Source organism: Magnolia sinica, chromosome 15 (assembly GCF_029962835.1).
Source record: "Magnolia sinica isolate HGM2019 chromosome 15, MsV1, whole genome shotgun sequence".
Classification (NCBI taxonomy): Eukaryota; Viridiplantae; Streptophyta; class Magnoliopsida; order Magnoliales; family Magnoliaceae; genus Magnolia; species Magnolia sinica.
Genome location: NC_080587.1, coordinates 10981685 through 11002217, shown reverse-complemented (window position 1 = coordinate 11002217; position 20533 = coordinate 10981685). Strand labels below are relative to the sequence as shown.

The 20533-nt window shown below is 39.4% G+C and overlaps 1 protein-coding gene across 1 annotated transcript; it reads right to left on the bottom strand.

Annotated features, from left to right (window-relative positions):
- Positions 1-1554: 1554 nt before the first annotated feature.
- Positions 1555-17728, bottom strand: LOC131227131 (ribonuclease III domain-containing protein RNC1, chloroplastic). Its single transcript, XM_058222850.1, has 5 exons — positions 16784-17728; positions 4689-4893; positions 3528-3728; positions 2942-3028; positions 1555-2498 (listed from the first exon to the last, which is right to left on the bottom strand). Exons 1-5 carry the CDS (start codon positions 17566-17568, stop codon positions 2181-2183), a joined length of 1596 nt encoding a protein of 531 aa, XP_058078833.1. The 5' UTR covers positions 17569-17728; the 3' UTR covers positions 1555-2180.
- Positions 17729-20533: the final 2805 nt, after the last annotated feature.

The window sequence follows — 20533 nt, the reverse complement described above, 5'->3', positions numbered from 1 at the left end:
CATCTGAGGGTTTCAAGGGCAGTTTGTCATATAACATGCATGATAAGCTACCTAATGAAGAGTCGAAATCCTGCACCTTGGATTCTCATAAAGTCACAAAGCGTAGTGGCAATTACTTCACCAAAATCCAGACTTGCGGACAAACTTAATATAAGTTACTGATCACGACGTAAAAGGATTGGAATTTAATACCCATAATAACATGAAACGCAGGGACAATCACAACATTTTTCTCACCCTTGGGCACACCAGAGGTTTTTTTTTCGATAATGAAATACAGAAAATCAGAACATTTTCCTCACCCTCGGGCATACTCGAGTTTTTTTTTTTTTTTTTTGATAACGACACTTCAGTTGAAATACACTCAACTACGTCTATGCCTATCAAGATGTTGGGTGTTCATTCGCTTTGGCAATCAGTTGCATACAACTTCTGCCAAAAATGAGTATCTGTATACACCCCATCAACGATGAGAGAAACTACTTCATAAGAACCAAGTCGAACTTTAAAATAAGGCTTCCAATCAACCTAAGTAAGCATTTGGTCAAATCATGCCCAAAAAATCTCCCAAAATGGAAAGATCCTAACCATCAAATCTGTCTTTTCTCTATTGAATGTCAATTGTTGGCGCATTTCATGGGAAAGATCGACTGCTTAAGTTTCACTAAAAACTGTTCTTTGACCACAATCAAACACCCAAAGGGCTAGCGCATGCTTCCTCCGTATCGTCAACTCAACAAGTAGGCAATCCATTGAAACCAGTGATTGGTGCAAGATCAGACCAATTTACTTAGAACCTGTTTGTTAAGTGGGGTTAAAAGAAAGGAAGAGAAAGGGAAATGGCATGTTTTCCTTTGACAAGATGCTTTCTCATATTTGATTTGTAAAGAAACTCTATATTCTTACAGGAATCATTAGCCTTTTTTCTACCATTCCAATTCTCTAGCACGAGATTCAAGGTGGCCGTCAATAAATTGAATTTCCTGTTGCGAATAGTATTAATGGAAGCCACCGGCAATGAATTGGAGATTTCCTGTTGCGAAACAGAATTCATTTTTCAATAATATCAATGGAAGCCAATAAAAATAATCATTACAATTTCCATTCTTTTCCTTTCTTTCACTGCTTATCAAACAGGCACTTTAGGCTATCTGAGATTCTACACGACATGGGAACTGTCCAAGTTAGTTGTGGCTAATACATACGAAAATGAGATGCAACTGGTTGTTTGAAAAGAAGGATGATGATGGTCATCTATGCTCATCTATGCTCCATGCTCCTATTTCCATTTGGGTTGGGTTTGAAGTTTCAGAGCAGCCCCCGACACAGCTCAAGCCAAACTAAACCAGTAGGGCTTTTTTTTTTTACACATGCACCCCACACACACCCCACACACACACCACACCTACCCACACTCACGCCATAGTGGGATTTCACCACATATGGGTACCTGAACCCCAGACCTCATGTTGAAACTCCTGGGAGTCTACCACCGAGGCAAGGATAAGGACCCCACCACCATAACCCCTAAAAAGCTGCAGCAGATGGCATCCGTATTCCTGAAGGAGATCTTCATTGAGTCTTGAACCCAAGACATCAAAGTCCAATTTTCATCAACTACATCTGTTCTCCTAGATTACATCAAAGATCTTTTGATTCAAAAATTCACATGCTTATAACACAATTACATGGATTTACGCAGAACCCAAATCCACAATTGGACTAAAATTGCGGATTTAGCATGAATACAACTCATTCGGCACCTGAACTGAGAGTGAGAGAAGAAAGATATGCTCACAAGTCACAAGGGATTCATATGATTCTCAACCAGAGGATATGAAAGGTATTCTCAGGTTCTTAGTTTGGACAGGACCACATTTAGGCAAGCCGGGCCATTGATCTGATGGGCCGCCACAGTGGATGGACCATGCCCCAAAAATCTCCACAGTGAGTCGTTAAGAAACATGGCAAAAGGAGGAGAGGGGGGATGGTGTGGATCATTGTCTGGGAGATTTTTGGGGCATACTCCCTTGACAATAGGGCCCATCAGATCAACCATCTTGACTAGCAAAGGTGGGCCCCACTTGTACAAACCAAAAACCCAAGGATATCGTGCAAATTTGCATATTGTTATAATTCACCCTTTGACGCATTGGATTCTTGCAACAAATCACTAACCTTTACACTGCTTTGGGCTGGATCTGCTCGACATCAAAAACCTCAAACATCAAGCGCCTCACATCGGGTTTCCCGTAAACAGTATAAGCAAGCCCATGGATAGCTTGCTGCACAGCAGTCGTCGATGGGTTCCTGAGCCTCCGGTTGTGTTCATACGAGTCCTGGACCTGCTCGCCATAGATGATGAAGCGGTGGAGGTACTTCTCCCGTAAGTATCGCCCACAGAACTTGTTGAGCAGAAGGCGGCGATGCTTCTCTTGCAAAAATCGCCCAGGGGCATCGAGATGCTTCATTAGCAACCTCTCAGCCATCACTAGATCCTGCGGTGCAGGGAAAATAAAAATAAACAGCCGCTCAGCCTCCCAAAAAACAAAATATGCTATTTCGATGTTCTCATACAAAGGATATTCATGCAATGAGGATGTCCATCGAATGCACGCGCGGCATCGAGGCCATTCATCAGGTGGCCCCACCGTAAACATGGCACTGACCCAAAAATGGCAGGTCTGCTGTTCAGGTGGGCCACACTGTGTATATTGAATGTAGACGACTGTTCAATTTATTTTAGTTACTATTTTTATCATTCAAAACTGCCATAACTGATGAGCAGAACAGCCCATTTGGTCTGCGGAGGCCACCTGATGAACAGGGATCTTGCACTAATCTGTTGAGTGTCAAAAGTGGCAACCTTGAGGTTGTGGGTTCAATCCCATCTTATCCAACACAGAAAAAGGAAAAATACACATTGAAACTACTCAATTACCTGAATCTTTTGGCCGACATATTCCAACCGTTCAAAGCAAAATCGAGGATGCTCAAACTTGTATTTGGATGGGTGCAAAAAACATAGCTGTGATTCAGCAAGGAATAGAAAAATACATCAGAAGGCGTTGCTCAATAAACAAGATAAAGGTTCTTAATGCTATGTTTGCCCACTCTTGGATGTCTTGGGTTTTCGAGTATTTCCTGAATTTTCATAGTCAAGTCAACAGACTTGAAAGACCTTGACCATGGTTTTCAGACTCCGCGACTCGTCCTGACTCATTCAGCTCTGAGTCGAGTCCTAACTAGCCCAAATCGGAGATGATTCCTGGTGTGGATTGGTTACGATGAAGTCCGAGTCAACTCAGACAAGTCACATCCAACTAGGACGAATCCATAGCCCTAACCGATTCATGACCTCGATGATATGGTCGGATCAAGTTATATCAACCAAGTAGACTCGAGTTTTTTCTTTCCCTTACATAGGATAATACCGTATCAAGTTGCCATTCCCAGCCCACGGAAAAATAGATCTGAGAAATAAAAGGAAAATGACAGATGAAAGAATGGTTTAACGGGAAGATTACCTGAAGCCCAAGTCCAAGTTCAATATTCCTGGCCTCAGTTATGTCTGGGATTCTATCAGTCATTGGCAACGGATAACCCAATGCTTGCATGACTTGGGGCCTGTTTTCATAGTCCCAAATGTTTCCTCGGAACCGATGCATACCTGGAGGCACACATGCCCTAAAAACCCTTGGGTGCGCAAAAAGAGCATCTTGTGGAGGCTGTATACCAAAAGGAGGGGTCAATACAAGGGTCCAAAATTCAACCTAAAACAAGCTGCCAAGAGGAATGCTATTTGCAAACGATCAAACGCCAACTCTGCAGATGCTGAACATAAGCACACCTCACACGTGCCGACATTATCATGCATGATGAGATCCAACCGTTCAACATGTGGGTTCATGGAAAAAATCAGATCAATCCAATCCTCAGATGGACCGGGTGTGCATTTTTTAGGTGGACCATTGGTTATCCTTAGTTCCTTGCACATCCATTTCTCATACATGTGTGACCCACCTGATGACAGGACCAACCTATTCGTGGGCAAAAGATCATTAACCACGAGGTCCAACTGAAACAGGCACAATCTCATATATGTGTGCCACATTGGCACATTTGGAGAGCAGTTGTTTAGTGCATTCAGATTAGGGTGGCAATGGGCTGGGCCAGGCCCGACCTGACACTTAAGACCCAAGGGCAGGTCCCACCCCAAGCAAGGCATGGGCCTAGCACAGCAGGTCCAAGCCTGAGCCTGAAAAAAAGGTCAGGCCCAGGCCCGAGCCAGGGGGATCGTCCTGAGCCAACCCAGCCCAGCCTGAAAATTGACAAAATCCCTATTTCCCACTTGAAATTCCTAATCCATCCGTTGATCAAGTGGATCACATGCGCAAGGAAAATAGACGTTTTATGAAACTAACCACCTACATTCAAGATGGATGGTTGCCTGAGGACTGGAATGGCATATTTTAGGATATAACATGTGATCATATGAAGTTGGGTTGGACTAAAATGACTTGAGCCCAAGGCCAGCCCATGGGACAAGCTAGTAGGTCCACGCCTCGCCAAAAGCTGGGTCGGGCAGGCTACCCAGCCCATTGCCACCCTTAATGCAGACGCATTTCTAGTAGTATTCCTCAAGTCCCAAAGAGTTAAAGCAAGCATTTCAATAAATATATTCTTGCCTTATAGGCCACAACATCTTGCCAGCTGAGCTGTTTGCCTTCAAATTCTACTGAAACATAATCAACATCCTCAAGTTGGCGCCTTAATTTTGGCTGGCAGCCCTCATCTTCCGGATCCATACCGAATGCCTCAAAGAGGACGCGATATACTTCGGGCATGCCAAAGCACAGATATATTGCTCCAAACAAAGCCCAGAACACAGACCTGCCAACATCACATAACAATGAAAAAGAAATGTCAGATTGTGGTGAGCAATGCAGGAATTTGGAATCTGTACTATATATAACTTTAGTAGCTTTTGCGCATTTTAGCCCCTGTAATTACTTGTGGGAAGGGAAAAATCCTTCAACTTTTCTCTTTGTATGTGTGTAGCCAAACCCATCCCCTCAGCCACTTTCCATTTTTCTCTCTCCCTTACTCTCTCCAGGTGTGTTGCACATGCCATACCCCTACGTGTTAATAGCTACTCTGATCTGCCAACTCCAAGACAAGGTTTCGATTTGTGATTAGACATAAGCCTTCCCAATTTTAGAAACTGTGATAACGGTGGTCAAACCTGAATAATAAGGATTTACAGGGCTTTAATTTAGAAAGTCACATTGTAGATGAACCACATGGAAAAAGATCTCACTGATCAAAGAACCTCGCTGTTTCTACAAACGAAAAAGGTGGGTTCGAAATGATGGCCCATGTTTCAAGAAATGTGCTATACATGATGAGGATCTTCAACCAGAAGGATCTTTCATCATGTAAACCAATCATAGTGGGATCCACTAGATGACAAGGTCTGGATTGTAGTTGCACGAAGCATGAAGCGAAGCGGCAACAAATTCGGAAGTGTCTGTTTGAAAATATTCCCAAGTGTGTGTGTGTGTGTGTGTGTGTGCGTGCGTGTGTGTGTGTGTGTGTGTGTGAAACAGGAGCAGGAGTCAAAAGTGCAATATGAAGCAGGAGCAGAATCTGGTTAGAAGGATTGTAAGATCACCACATAGTAGAGTAAAAGGGACAAGCCTCATGGGCACCCATACCAATGTCTTTTCCACCATCTATCAACTTACACATAAAAACAGCACCCAAAACCCAGTATCTATCAATTTATTGGAGTCATAGCAATCTACATTTGCCAAGTGCATGTCTGATGTAGTATACAGCATATCGGAATATAGAATGCAAGAGCTCATGGTCATGTTAGACACACGATCCCTATTTTCTGCAAGAAAAAAGGTGTGCTTCAATCTCATCATTCTTTTACGGCCCACAACTTCCACAGAAAGGCATTTCTGACAAAAGCAATGTTTTTCGTTGACTTGCCAAAAACCGTTCCAGTTGTTTTTTGGTCGATTCAGCATTTTAGCGACTACTTCATCAGGTTGTTTTGAAACCGGCAATTTTGAATGGGTTTCCAAACTGGCCACAAAACGAGGGTTTCTTCTTCAAACAGCAGTTTTAACAGTGCATCCAAACGGAGCCTTAGATTTCTTCTAAAAATGATGTTCCCCGCCAACTTGCCACGGTATATTCAGCTCACTCTTTCACTGACACATTTGAGCTCAAAACAGTCATGTAAAGGCTAGGGAAACTCTCCTCCAACCATTTCTCCTCTAGCCATTCATCCTCACAGAATCGGACTTTATTGTGTCTATTCAACATAAATCTCGTCCCTCTTTCATGGTTCTACATGGATCTTTGACAAGTCGCTTACTTTACTAATTCTAGAATCCAAATAGAATGTTTTAGCATCCCAAGTACATGCAATATGATACCCACACATGTGTCTTGGTTGCATAGGTTAATTAATGGTGTTTTTCCTCTCCAATCTTTTCAAGGGCAATGGAAAACGCAATGCACAAAGAAGTAGATTTTAGTTATGGCCCAAGTTCATTCCTGCCATGAGACTTTTTATTTCTAGACTTGCAAATCCAGTGCACAAAGAAGCATAGTATAGTTATGACACAAGTTCACTCCCACCATAACACTTCATTTCTAGACTTCAGATCCACAATGCACAAAGAAGAACTGTTTTGTTATGCCCCAAGTTCATTCCCACCATGACACTTCATTTCTAGACTTTCAGATCCTTCAATGTTTTGTATGTACATATGAATTTTAGTTATGCCCCAAGTTCTTCTTGCCATGACACTTCATTTCTGAACTTTCAAATCCTTGTTTTTCCATGTACATAAGAATTTTACTTATGCCCCAAGTACTTCCCACCATTACACTTCATTTCTAGACTTTCGGATCATTACCGCCATGATACTTTATTTCTAGGCTTCCAGATCTGTGATGCACAAAGAGGCAAAGTTTAGTATTGCCCCAAGTTTTTTTTTTTTTTTTTTTTTTTTTTTTTGGGTTAGCTTGTTAGTACACACCCATGTCAGTACACACACTCCATGTTAGCCACCCCAACTAGGGATCGATACCAAGACCTCAAGTGTTGAAACAAGGTATCTCCACTCAGTCTGCCAGTTGAGCTATGGATCTAGGTGTGTATTGCCCCAAGTTCATTCCTGCCCCCAAGTTCATTCCTGCCATGACGCTTCATTTCTAGACCTTCAGATCCTTCAATGTTTTGTATGCACGCATGAATTCCCATTATGCCCCAACTTCTTCCCAACATGACACTTCATTTCTAGACTTTAGGATCGTTCCTGCCACGACACTTTATTTCTAGATTTTCGGATCATATTCCCAGCATGACACTTCATTTCTAGAATGTCAGATGTATATATGTTTCAGTTATGCCCCATGTTCATTCCAGCCATGAAACTTTCTCGGATCCTTCAATGACTTTGATGGTATCATTTCAAGACTTTCAGATTGTATTATTTCTAGACTAAAATATCCTTCGGGAATTGCAAGTTGGACTCCTATGCCACATGCATCAACACACCTCGTAGAGCAATCACTTCATTTCTTGCTTGTTTAATCAAACCAAATGCATCTTACATGATGTGATGACTCTATTGGCTGGGTACAATTTCTATACTGCATATTCCTATGAACTAAAATGTAGTATTTATTGAGATACCTTTACATATTGTATCATATAAATTGTATAGACACGGGTTTTTCTTTCTTTCTTTCTTTCTATAGGCAACAAAAACTTGCTCAAAATCAAAGGAAGAAGAAGTACAATGCACTAAGGTATGACAGAATAGACCCCTTCTTTAGCAAGAAAGTCTGCCAAATCATTAGCTTCCCTAGTTACCACGTGAAAATAAACATCATAAATTGTGAGGACTGTTGACATGCCAAAGTATTTAGGTAACATGTGTTAAGATTACTGTAAAAGTAAACTTAAAATTTTGACATAAAGGAGTCTATGCTTAGGAACCCCACACCTGTTATGTCGATCTTTGTAGGCAACATGATTGGATCAACGATGGGTCGAGGCTCGTACGTATCGCTATCTTTGAGATAGTTTGCGCCCCTCGGCGTAAAGTACTGGTGCAAAAGGTCGCCGACGCTGCTATCTTCCAGGATACAACTCTCCAGTAATGTTTCTATACAGTGTACACTCACTGGTAGAAAATCAACACTAGTAGGACCCCACACAATACTGTAAAGTTTATTTCTTTTGCCCACAAAAAAGCCGGTTCTTTTTTTTATGAAAACGGAGAAGAATATCTTTGAGAAGGGAGGAGGGTTTTTTGCATTTTAGCGATGCAGAAACCCTAACCTCATTCCCCCTTTTAAAGCTTCGAAGCCACGTCTCGAAAAGGTCTCATTAAAGAGAAATGGCCGCAACGTTTTACATGCCCGAATAACAAATGCACGTTTCGCATTATGGAAACGGCCTTATCAAGTAGACCACATCCAACGGTCACGATAAAAGCAACGGATAAAAAACATTTTACACAATTAGGCGAAACCCAGCCCATCAAGACTTAATCAAGGAAGCCACTAAGGCCATTCGGGATCCAATTGCACCCCCTATGTGCAAGTATACGCAGGTGTGCATGTGCACACGCAAGTGTACATATGCGCACACGCTCGGTTAAAGGTTTTCAGGCCAAATTTCCCACCGGCTGCACCCCCCTACGCGCACATACGGGCATGGGCATAGTTCAACATACTTGACAAGAGTCTATGTTTAGCAAAGATATATAAGCCATTTTTCTTCTCCCATTCTATCCAATATGGGACTAAAGAAAAGTACAAAAGGACAAAACCAAAGCAACACTTTAGCTCTTTGAAAAGACTCTTAGGCTTGTTGAAATACACAAAATAATCTCTCACTTATTTCAACCAAAACAAAAAATGGACAAAAGAATAAACGAGGAACTTCTATGCATAAATGACGGTAACAAAAAGTCTTGAACCTCATTTGGTGAGAACAAAAAAAATTGAGAACAAGGTCTTAAAGTAAATTTCTTTCAAAGTAGACCGTACACGAAACACATACAGAAGTATAAGTGTTATTCTAAAGCGTTTAAGAGTTACACTTTACGGCCATGCGCATTATCTTGGTTTTCATGAGAACTCTAGAGAATTGTCCAGTTCTCTAGGGAAGCAGCCCCACTTTTACACTCATATAGGTGAGTTTATCAAGGGTATCTCTATAACAACTATCACCCCACCTTAAACAAGGCTATAAACTCATTAAGGGAGTTACCCAACCTCAATTAGTTATAGAGATTCATATTACTAACATCATAAAGAAAGACAAAAATAATTTCTCTTAAAATATAATGCAATTCATCTAAGGAATCACATGGAAACTTGTTTGTCCCATTGAACCTAATTCTTAGGATCTCCAGTCCTTAGGTTGGATTTTTATTTCCTGTAATTAAGTATTCTATGGGATTAAGTCGCATCTCCCTCGATGTTTTCCAGACTTTTTCTCTAGCTAGAGCTTTTGAAAAAGGATCCGCAATATTTACATTGGATCTTATAAAGTCCAGATTGAGTACACCATCTTTTAACAATTATCTCACGAAGCCATGTTTCAAACAGACTTGTCTAGATTTTTCATTATAACACTTGTTATTAGCTCTTCCTATAGCAGCCAGGCTATCACAATGAATGGAGATAGGTGGTACCGGTTTCTCCCAAAAAGGTATTTCAATTAATAGAGTTTTTATCCATTCAACCTCTTCAGCAACTGTTGCTAAAGCAACCAGTTCAAATTCTATCGTGGAATGAGCATTACAAGTTTGTTTTTTAGATTTCCATGAAATAGCTCCACCTGCCATGGTGAAAATATAACCATTGGTAGATTTACAATCATCTGATCCTAAATTCCAATCAACATCACTGTATCCTTCCACTACGGCTAGAAATCATTGGTAATGAAGCCCAAGATCCCAGATCTTTTTAAGATATCTCAATACCCCTATATATAGCATTCCAATGCATCTCACTTGGGTTACTAGAATATCTACTTAGTTTGTTGACTACGAAGGCAATGTCGGGCCTAGTGCAATTCATAGTATAGGCTAGACCACCGATTACACTAGCATAATCAATCTAAGATATTCCTTTACCAGTATTGCGTTCTAGTTTCATGCTAAGATCAAAAGGAGTACAAATAGGTTTACAATCGAAGTGATTATATTTCCTTAAGATCTTCTCTATATAATGAGATTGAGTAAGGGTTATACCATTTTCAGCCCTAATTATTTTAATCCCTAAAATGGCATCTGCCTCTCCAAGGTCTTTCATGTCAAAGTGAGAATATAGAAAGGATTTTGTTTCATTAATCATTTCAATATTTGTACCAAATATCAAAAGATTGGCTACATACAGACATACCATAATTCCAGATTTATCAAACATCTCTCGCCTTCGTTGAACATAAATCCATTAGACATCATCACATGATCAAATTTTTCATGTCATTGTCTAAGAGCTTGTTTTACTCTATATAAAGACTTTAAAAGTTTGCACACTTTATGTTCTTGACCTGATTCAACAAATCCTTCAGGTTGCTCCATATATATTTCCTCTGCAAATTCACCATTAGGAATGCAGTTTTAACATCCATTTGGTGAATTAAAATATTATTCACTGATACAATGGCAATTAAAATTCGAATTGATGTCATTTTTGAAACAGGGGAAGAAGTATCAAAATGGTCAACCCCTTCCTTTTGTTTAAACCCCTTAGCTACTAATCTAGACTTATATTTATCAATTAAACCATCAGCCTTTCTTTTCTTTTTTAATATCTATTTACAACCTAAAGGTTTTGCCCTAGGAGGTAAGTCAACTAATTTCCGAGTGTTATTAGATCTAATAGAATCTATTTCATCTTTGATTGCTTCCTTCCAAAAGGTTGCATTATGAGAGGACATCGCCTCTCTGACTGTTACTGGATCCACTACTAGTTGAGTTAAAAACACTTGGAAATCAGGACCAAAGTCCTTATCAATCCTTGGTCATTTACTTCTTCTTATCGCAGGTTCAGACTCAAGATCTTTTAAGTCTTTAGGGTGAGAGCAAGAAGGTTCATCTATGTTTACAAAGGTGGAACCCCCACTGTTCTTTAGTTTATATGGAAAAACACTTTCATGAAATTCCACATCTCTAGATTCAATAATGATATTTTCAATGATATCTAGGAACCTATAAGCATTACTATGAGAGTACCTACAACTAAATCTAAATAATACAATGAGATATGGAAGGGCAGAAAACCAAAATCTAAACTATCTTAGAGTTTGGGGCTGATTATTATATGTATTTCAACAAACTCATGAGTCTTTTCAAAGAGCTTAAGTGTTGGTTTGGTTTTTGTCTTTTTGTGCTTTTCTTTAGTCCCATATTCGATAGAATGGGAAAAAAAAAATGGTTTATACATCTTTGCTCAACATAGACTCTTGTCAAGTGTGTTGAACTATGCCCAAGCTCATATGCGCACGCAATGGGTGTTGCCAGTGGGAAATCTAGCCCGAAAACCTTTAACCGGGCGTGTGCACACATGCGCACATGCACACCTGCATATACTCGCGCGCAGGGGGATGCAATCGGATCCCGGATGGCCTAGGTGGCTTCCTTGATTAGAGTCTCGATGGGCTGGGTTTTGCCCAATTTTATAAAATATTTTTTATCGGTTGCTTTTATCATGACCGTTGGATGTGACCTACTTGATAAGGTTGTTTCCATAGTGCGAAACATGTCTCAGTTATTCGGGCATGTAAAACACTGCAATCGTTTCTCTTTAACGAAACTTTTTCGAGATGTGGCTTCCAAGCTTTAAAATGGGAAATACGGTTATGGTTTTTGCATCATCGAAAAGCAAAAAACCCTCCTCTCTTCTCCAAGATATTCTTCTCCGTTTTCATCACAAAAAAAAAAAAAAAAAAAAGAACCGGCTTCTTTGTGGGAAAAAGAAATAAATTGTACAATGTTGTGCGAGGTCTTACTGATGTTGATTTTCTATCAGTGAGTGCACGCTGTGTAGAAACATTGTTGGGAAGTTGTATCCTGGGAGATAGCAGCGTCGGCGACTTTTTGCACCGGTACTCTGCACCGAGTGGCGTGAACTATCTTAAAGATAGTGACACATACGATCCAATCGTGCTGCCTACAAAGATCGGCATAACAAGTGTGGGTTCCTAAGTATAGACTTCTTCCTGTCAAATATTTCAAGTTTACTTTTCCAATAATCTTAACAAGTTCGAGATATAGAGCGTCCCATGGCTTCAGGAGATTCGAATGACAAATCTGTCCGACCTGAATGCTTTGACAGCCAACACTTTAAACGGGGAAATAAAAAAATGTTCTTCTACTTAACCACCCTTAAAGTGGCATACGTTATCAATAAGCCACGACCATCAGATCTTCTTGAGCCTGAACTATCTATGGTTCATCAGAAATGGGATGATGATGATTATCTATGCAAAAACTATATTCTTAGTACCTTGTCGAATCAATTATATGATCTGTATTGAAACTATGATACCTCTGTTGAGATCTGAAAGGCTCTGATAAATAAATAAATAATTAATTAATTAAAAAAATTAAAAAAAGTATAAGACAGAAGAGGCGAGAGTCAAAAAAATATGTCGTCAGTCGATACTTTAAGTTCTAGATCAATAATGATAAATTAGTGGTGCATCAAGCAAATGAGTTTAATCTCATAACTCATGAAATAATGTCTAAAGGGATCAAGTTAGATGAACAATTTCAGGTAGCCACTATTATTGAAAAACTACCACTCACTTGGAGAAACTTCAAAAAAAATTCCCTTCAACATAAAACCAAAGAATTGTCGATGGAAGAGTTGATCGTTCGTCTTCGAATAAAGGAAGAATCAAGACTCCAAGACTCTATATAAGAGAATTAATATGTTGTATGCAAAGTTTTGATAGTTAATGAAAAGCATAACCAGAATTAATAGAAATGAAAGCCCAAACCTAATAACCTAAAACCGAACAAAAAACAATTCAAAAAGAAGTCCAATCCTAAGGCTAAAAATCAGAAAAACAATAACAGGAAAAATCATATGGCTGTTATGTGTATGGCAAACCAGGTCACCTTGCAAGAGAGTGTTATAAGCGGAAAAGAAAGTCAGCTCCTGCACCTCAAGCAAATGTGACAGGGGAACTGAAATTGTAGATATGCTCACAGAAGTCAACATGGTTCGCGTAGAACCGTGTGACGGTTGATGGATCGACACACGTGTTAGTACACGTGTGTTATGATCGTACCTGGTTCAAAAAATATGAGGTTCCTTCTGATAGAAAAGTCCAAATGGGGAATGTTGTCACAGCAAAAGTTATTGGACAAGAAAAGGTCGAATTAGTGTTCACATCTAGGAAGACCATTAATCTAGTTAATGTTCTTTATGTGCCAAATAAGCACAAAAATCTTATTCCGAGTTATGTTTCGAACAAAGCTGGTCTGAGGCAGGTTATTGAGTATGACCAAATTATAATAACAAAATATGGCTCCTTTGTTAGTAAAGATTGTGCTGATTATGGTCATAGCATGTTTAAATTGAATGTTGAATCTAATAAAGGTACTACTGCTTACATGTTATACATTGTTTCATTATGGCATGATAGACTAGGTTATATAAATGCTAAGTCTATTAGAAATATGTCTGCTAGTAGTATAATACCTCATGAAAAATGTGAATCATGTTCTCAGTCGAAGGTAACTAGGAAACCATTCCCTGGTATTGAAAGAAATCCAGAGCTGTTTGGTTTGATACACTGATATTTGTAATCTTAAACAGAATCTTACTAGAGGAGGTAAGAAATATTTTGTTGCTTTTATATATGATCATTTCAGAAACACTTATGTATATCTTTCAAGATCAAAGGATGAAGCATTTTCCAAATTTGTTATTTTCAAAAACGAAGTAGAGAATCGATTAAACAGGAAAATCAAAACCCTTCAGAGTGATAGAGGTGGTGAATACACCTCAAAGGATTTTAATTATTTCTATGAATCTAATGGCATAATTCATGAGATTACTGCTCCCTATTCTCCACAACAGAATGGGATAGAAGAACATAAAAATATGACTCTTATTAATATGGTGAACATTATGTTATTGAGTTTAGGTCTTCCTTTAAGTCTTTGGGGAGAAGCCTTAAGTTCAGCCTGTTATATTCTAAACAAACTGCCTGCAAAGATTGGCATAATAGGTGTGGGGTTCCTAAGCATAGACTCCTTTATGTCGAATATTTCAAGTTTATTTTTGCAGTAATCTTCACAACATGCCTAACACCTCAAATCCAGACCTGAGGCCAACATGAAGCTGACGTGAACTTCTTCATAAGACCTCAAAAATTAGAAAAATAAACAGAATATTGACCCAGAAAGCTATACTGAATGGCTAGCTAATCTAATCCGCTAAGCCATTCTTAAAAACTAAACTGAACTACAATCAACAACGCAAGATTCCACTGTACAAACACTTTTAAGAGGTTTGGGATGTATAATACAACTACAAACATCAAAACTAAAACTAACTTATCAATGCATTCCTAATAAAATTTTCAAAAAGAAGGTTCCTACTAAGAGGTTTGCTCGACTAAACCCAAAAGCCCAATACATATTACAATACGATACATCAATACTCTACCTGTTGGATTTGGGCCTTTTTCATTGACACCAAGATATTCCATAACGGTTTATGTAACAGTAATGGTGGTAACCACTACACATTATGGGGTCTTAATGACCGTAACAACCAATATGGAAAAATTGACTGGTTAGTAATGGCCCCGTTATATAGGGCCGAAATAGGTTTTTTTCAAAAAAAAAAAAAAAAGTAACAGCCATTATGGCCCGTATCATAACAGTAACGGCGATAGCCGTTACGACCACCGTTGCCATTATGGAATACCTTGATTGACACAAAACATTAATTTAACAAGGCTCCCCTTGGATGGAGGATGCCCAAAAAAAAAAAAAAAAACCATCAGATTGAATATTTCAATCCTCTGATTGTACGAAGTTTTTCGAGACGGGTCATTTCAAGGCAAGAGTCGGATTATCAAATGGTTCAAATAATCCAATTGAGAGCCTTTATTTGTTTTCTTTCCACCATAAAAGTGAGATTTGTCGTATAAACAGTTTGCATCATTGGAAGATGACCCGGTTTCAAATGCTAAAGTCCCAACATATCACATTGCAATATGTCAGGATGTTTCGAGCAAACCTCACCTAATAAAACCAACCACACCTCTGAGGTCATAATTCGAAACCCGCCAACCACAATCAATAAAACTTTAGAAAATGGAATTCTCATCGAATAAAATGCATAGATCCCATTCTTAACAAATTTGAATGAACCTTCATCACAAAAACCAGAAAGAGAAAAACTAAAAAAGGAAAAGGAAAAGGAAAGACGATTATGTCAAAGCAATGACATCAATGCAATCCATAGTAAATCCTACCCCACTTTCAAGATCACAATTTAAAACCCAACTGCCATTATCACCAAAACTCAAAAAGGAGCAGCTCTGATCAGATAAAAATGCATCAATCCTAATACCTAACAAGCCCCACAAAACCATCAACCATCAAGATTCAAACATATCAATTTTCATCAAAGCAAATGGAGCTATGTTGTCCTGGACAAATCATACCCAGCATTCAAGATCACAATATGAAACCGAACTGCCATGACTACCAAAATTTAAACAAAGAACAATTGACCAAAAGTAAAAGTATCAGTCTTATTTCAAACGAGTCCTACTGAGAATTCTATCATCAAAACAAACCCAATCAAGCGAATGCAACAATCCCATTAGTAGCAAGACCTTCAATCATCAAAGCTCACACAAAGTATTTTCATCAAAGCAAATGAGAAATAATTCACCGTAAGCAAATGAATCTATTCCGTCCTAACAAACCATACCTTCAACATTGTAATTCAATCCTCAGGAATAAAACTTTGGATCTACTTTTTCAGGTATTGCAATTAAAAATAATAATAATAATAATAAATAAATAAATAAAATAAAATAAAATTTTAAAAACTTGGAATCCTGTGAAAAAAAAAAGATTGTAATTGGAATCCTGTGAAAAAAAAAAGATTGTAATTTAATTCCCTACTACAGTGGTTGCCAAAACCCAAACAAAGAACAACATCCCATTCCTAGCTTTTTTTTCCAAAAAATAAAATCTCATTCCTAAGAGATATAACACAGTAGCCAGATTGAACCAGCTGCATTTTTGTCCATGCCAGTAGTGGGAACATGTAGGCCCCACCTTTCAGTAAGCCAGGATGTCCATCTGGTGGGCCCCCACCATGGATGTGCAGTGGAACTTAAATCTCCCCCATTGAACCAGTGGCATTTCCGCCCGTGTCAGAGTATATATTTTTGGCCAGCATCACCCATCCACTGTGGGGGCCACCACATAAACATTCTGGATGACCAAGAGGTGGGCCCCATGGTCTCAGAATGCTGACCAGAGCAAAAACTCTGTCAGCTCAAGCTGAACACTATTACAAATTAGCTCATTCTACTAAGCGTCAACCATCAAAATTCACAAGCCAAATCCAAAAATCACCAAACATGACCAATCCGGAAAAAAAAATCCCAGAATTCATTCAAAATTCACAACCCAAATCAAAAAATCACCAAACACAACCAATCTGGAAAAAGAATTCCAGAATTCAAACTTACTTCACAGGGGGCTCCCGATCCTTCCTTATCAACTTATCCATCTCATCATACGGGAAAACCAGATTCTGCAAGCTTGCAGCTTTAATCCACTTCGGCAGATACCGCTTCCCAATCAATCCATAAACCCTCTCTCTCATCGGCCCTGGTGACTCCCTCGGGTACCGCTGCAAGAAGTACTCCGCCAGTGCTAGCTCCAGCACATACTGCCCAAGAAACCACAGCCTTGAATGCCCCGCCCGGATGTGCCGCGCATTCGTCCGGTCACATGATGGATGCTGGAATGCCAAATACAACAACGTATCAAACTGCTTTGCCGGGTTATCATCATCAAAGCGATCAGAGGGTTCCAACGGGTACCCCAGCGCCTGCTTCGCTTCGAGCAGATACTCGTCGATCCATGTCTGATCAGCATTGTTGAGGCGGGCGGGCGGGAGGCAAGAGCTCAATAGAGGGAAGGATTTCAACGACAATTGGGGGCTGTTGAGGAATCTCTGGGCCAATTTGGCATCATCTAAAGGTGGTCTGAGGATGAATCTTTTGGGAGGAATCTTTTTCTTCGGAAAGGCGGTTTTTTTCCGCTCGGCGAGCTCTTTGAGCAGCCTCTGAGGGGTATTTTGGGAAGTTTCTTGCGGGGGGACAGAGACGGCGGAAATCGGCGAGATGGGGTGATTTGAGATGGGTTTTTTGAGGTGGTTTTGAAGGGGAAATGGGGAGAGAGAGATGGAGAAGGAGAGGTCAGATGGGGAGGATTTGGAGAGGTGAAGGAAAGAGGAGGAGAGTTCCATGGGAGAGGGAGGATATAATTGTCTTTTTGGGAAGATAGGAAGGGTAGTTTTGGAAGTGGGGTTTTATCAGGAGGGGGTTTTAGTGAGGCTTGGGAAGCTTGGAGAGAGCATCAGATGAAGGGTTTTTGAGGGGTTTTGGAGAGATTTTTTGAAACTGATAATAGGAGAAGATAAGGAGAGCGAGTTCGTTTGCCTCCGTCGCGACTGAGAAAAAAGCGTCTGTCGCCGCCCAGTGGGGCCCACATGCTTAGCGTTACAGTGATCGAACCTTCGTGTTTCGAAACTCTGTGCCATACCTTCTATGGGCCTGTTTGGGAGCGTGGATATGCAACCCCCTCGATTCGGAACCCCAGGATTAGAAACCCCCTCGATTTCAATCCTCCGTTTGTTTGGCATCTTGGAGTGTAAATCAACTTTAATTTATAAGTACCTATCCGTGTATACTTGTAGGGATTTGAATTTAATTATTAAATCAACTTTAATATCTCTAATTAGTGAGATATGTAATTTTTGATACAACGGTTGTGATAAGCTCACTGAAATATATGCTTTACCTAAAATTGATGAAATTCAAAGTCTCAGATGAGCCACAAGCACAAGATCATGTTTGAGTGACTAACCAATGATTTTTAATCGTTGATTTACATGGATAATGTTTGGACGGTGCTGGACAATATTTAGATGGTGCTGATTCACATGGACAATGTTTGGACGGTGCTGATCATCATTAGTGGATCATGTGCTAAATAGAATGATAGTGTATAATGACACATATGTTACACCTACAACTATTGAAATGATTTTAAGTTTAATCCAAGCTCTCGCCATGGATTGCAAACCCCCTCAAAGAGGGGATCGAAACCTCTTATTTGAAACCTCCAGTTACTTTATATGTTGCCAAAAAACCACGGTGCCAAACGACCCCTTTAACTTTTCCTCAAAAGATGATTTTTATTAATCACTATTTGTAGGTGAAGTTAGAACAGTGATAAGAATTTATCAATGGCTCGGATTCAACTCTAAAATTTGAAGGTGAGTATCACCATTAAAGGGATATCATGAGATAATAGCCTATTTGTGGTATTAAGCCAAGAAACAAAAAATCAGACTAATCTGATTCTGGTGGGCCACATCAGAGGAAGGAGTTGGGAAAAAAAAATGTCCACCCTTGATATTTACAATGTCCACCTTGATTTTTATATAAAAGTCACTCCAACCATTAGATTCCATGCAAATATTTAAGCTTGTGCGTGAAACTCATGCGCATCCCTAGGTTATAATTATGGAAATTATTTAATGGGTGAGCATTGTCTTGTGCATTGTTTTTAATCACATAATTTACCTTAGTCACACTGCCATTGCCAATTTAATCAAATTAGGCCACACTTGTAAATGAGGGCATAAATTGATTGTTGGTGTGAGAGTAAAATGTGGGGGGAGTAAAATGTGGGGGGCATGTTAGAATATGATCAATTCAAAGGCTATGAATGAATTGTTGGTGTCCCCGTACTGAGATGGACAAATTGGAGACTGGATCGAGATCCAGTTATCCTCTTGATCACTGCTTTGCACTCTGTTTCAATGATTGCGAAAAGGTTGGGATTAGTCCTTCCAAATGAGTTTTTTTTGCGTTGTAGCAATAGACATGAGCCTATAGTCTCGGGGACATTTTCTTTCAAGGTCTTTAGGTTTGTATGCCTCTCAAATGAATAAGAAAGTATAAATAAATGAAATTAGGTGAAATAAATATCAACTTTATTTATATTAAATTTTGTAGTTTATTATAATTAACAGAATAACAATCAACCAGATAAGTAAACAAAGCAAACTAAACTAAAATAAATGCCTAACTCGTCTATTAAAACAGACAATCAAGGTAAGTAGTCAGTAGAACGTGACTGAGCCTATGTGAACAGTTGAATCGGAACTCAATTGATCATGATCTTACAACGTAGGGTTGAGGATACCTACTCATACTCTTACTCCTAAGGTACTGTCATGGAAGCCGCTATGCAGTACCTACCTAAACTAAACTAATGAAAGATAGATGAAATATAGATAAATGCTTTTAGCATGGGCCTCAAACTCTTCTTCATGTAACACTTTTTATAGCTTATCTAGACGATGAAAACCCCTCGTTGGGCTTTCTTGTTGCTTCTAGATCCTTCACACTCACATCGCATTTTTGGATATGGGAATCCCTTTGATTGCTCCGGAAATAGAGACTTGAATTGGGAAAAATGAGTCCAGTCGGATTCGAACTCCTTAGCTTCCTTGATCTTCTTCTCATAGTTGATCTATTGTGGAGATGTTCGGGGCCCACTAAGGACTAGGCCTGATATGTCAAAATTCCTCTAATCAAAAAATGAGTCCAGTCGGATTCGAACTCCTTAGCTTCCTTGATCTTCTTCTCATAGTTGATCTATTGTGGAGATGTTCGGGGCCCACTAAGGACTAGGCCTGATATGTCAAAATTCCTCTAATCAAGATAGTTGAGTCAAGGGTTGAATCCTGATCAATCCCAGCTACTCAATGTTTTTGTTGATGACCTACCTTATTTTTGTAGGATGGAATGATCTAACCTAATATGATGTCATAAGATTAAAAGACGGATTAACTAGACTAATGAAACGACAAAATAAAGCTAATTTACCATAAATTCAATAATTTCATATTCATGATATGTCCAGATTCAAGCCTATCACAATCCCACAATGCGAACCTCATAAATTATTGATTAACCAAGACCTATAGGAAATAGAACCCCCATCCTAGCTGTGAACACCCTCCCGCGCACAAGCACATGCGACGGAAGGGTACTCACACTTTCTTAGCATTTTCTGTCTGTCAGTTATAATTTGATTTAATTGAAATGTGGGGTTTATTCAAAGGCAAAATTGTGTTTGACTTATAATTACCACCAATCAAATGAAGCTTGGAATCTACGACCGGCTGGGAACCGTAG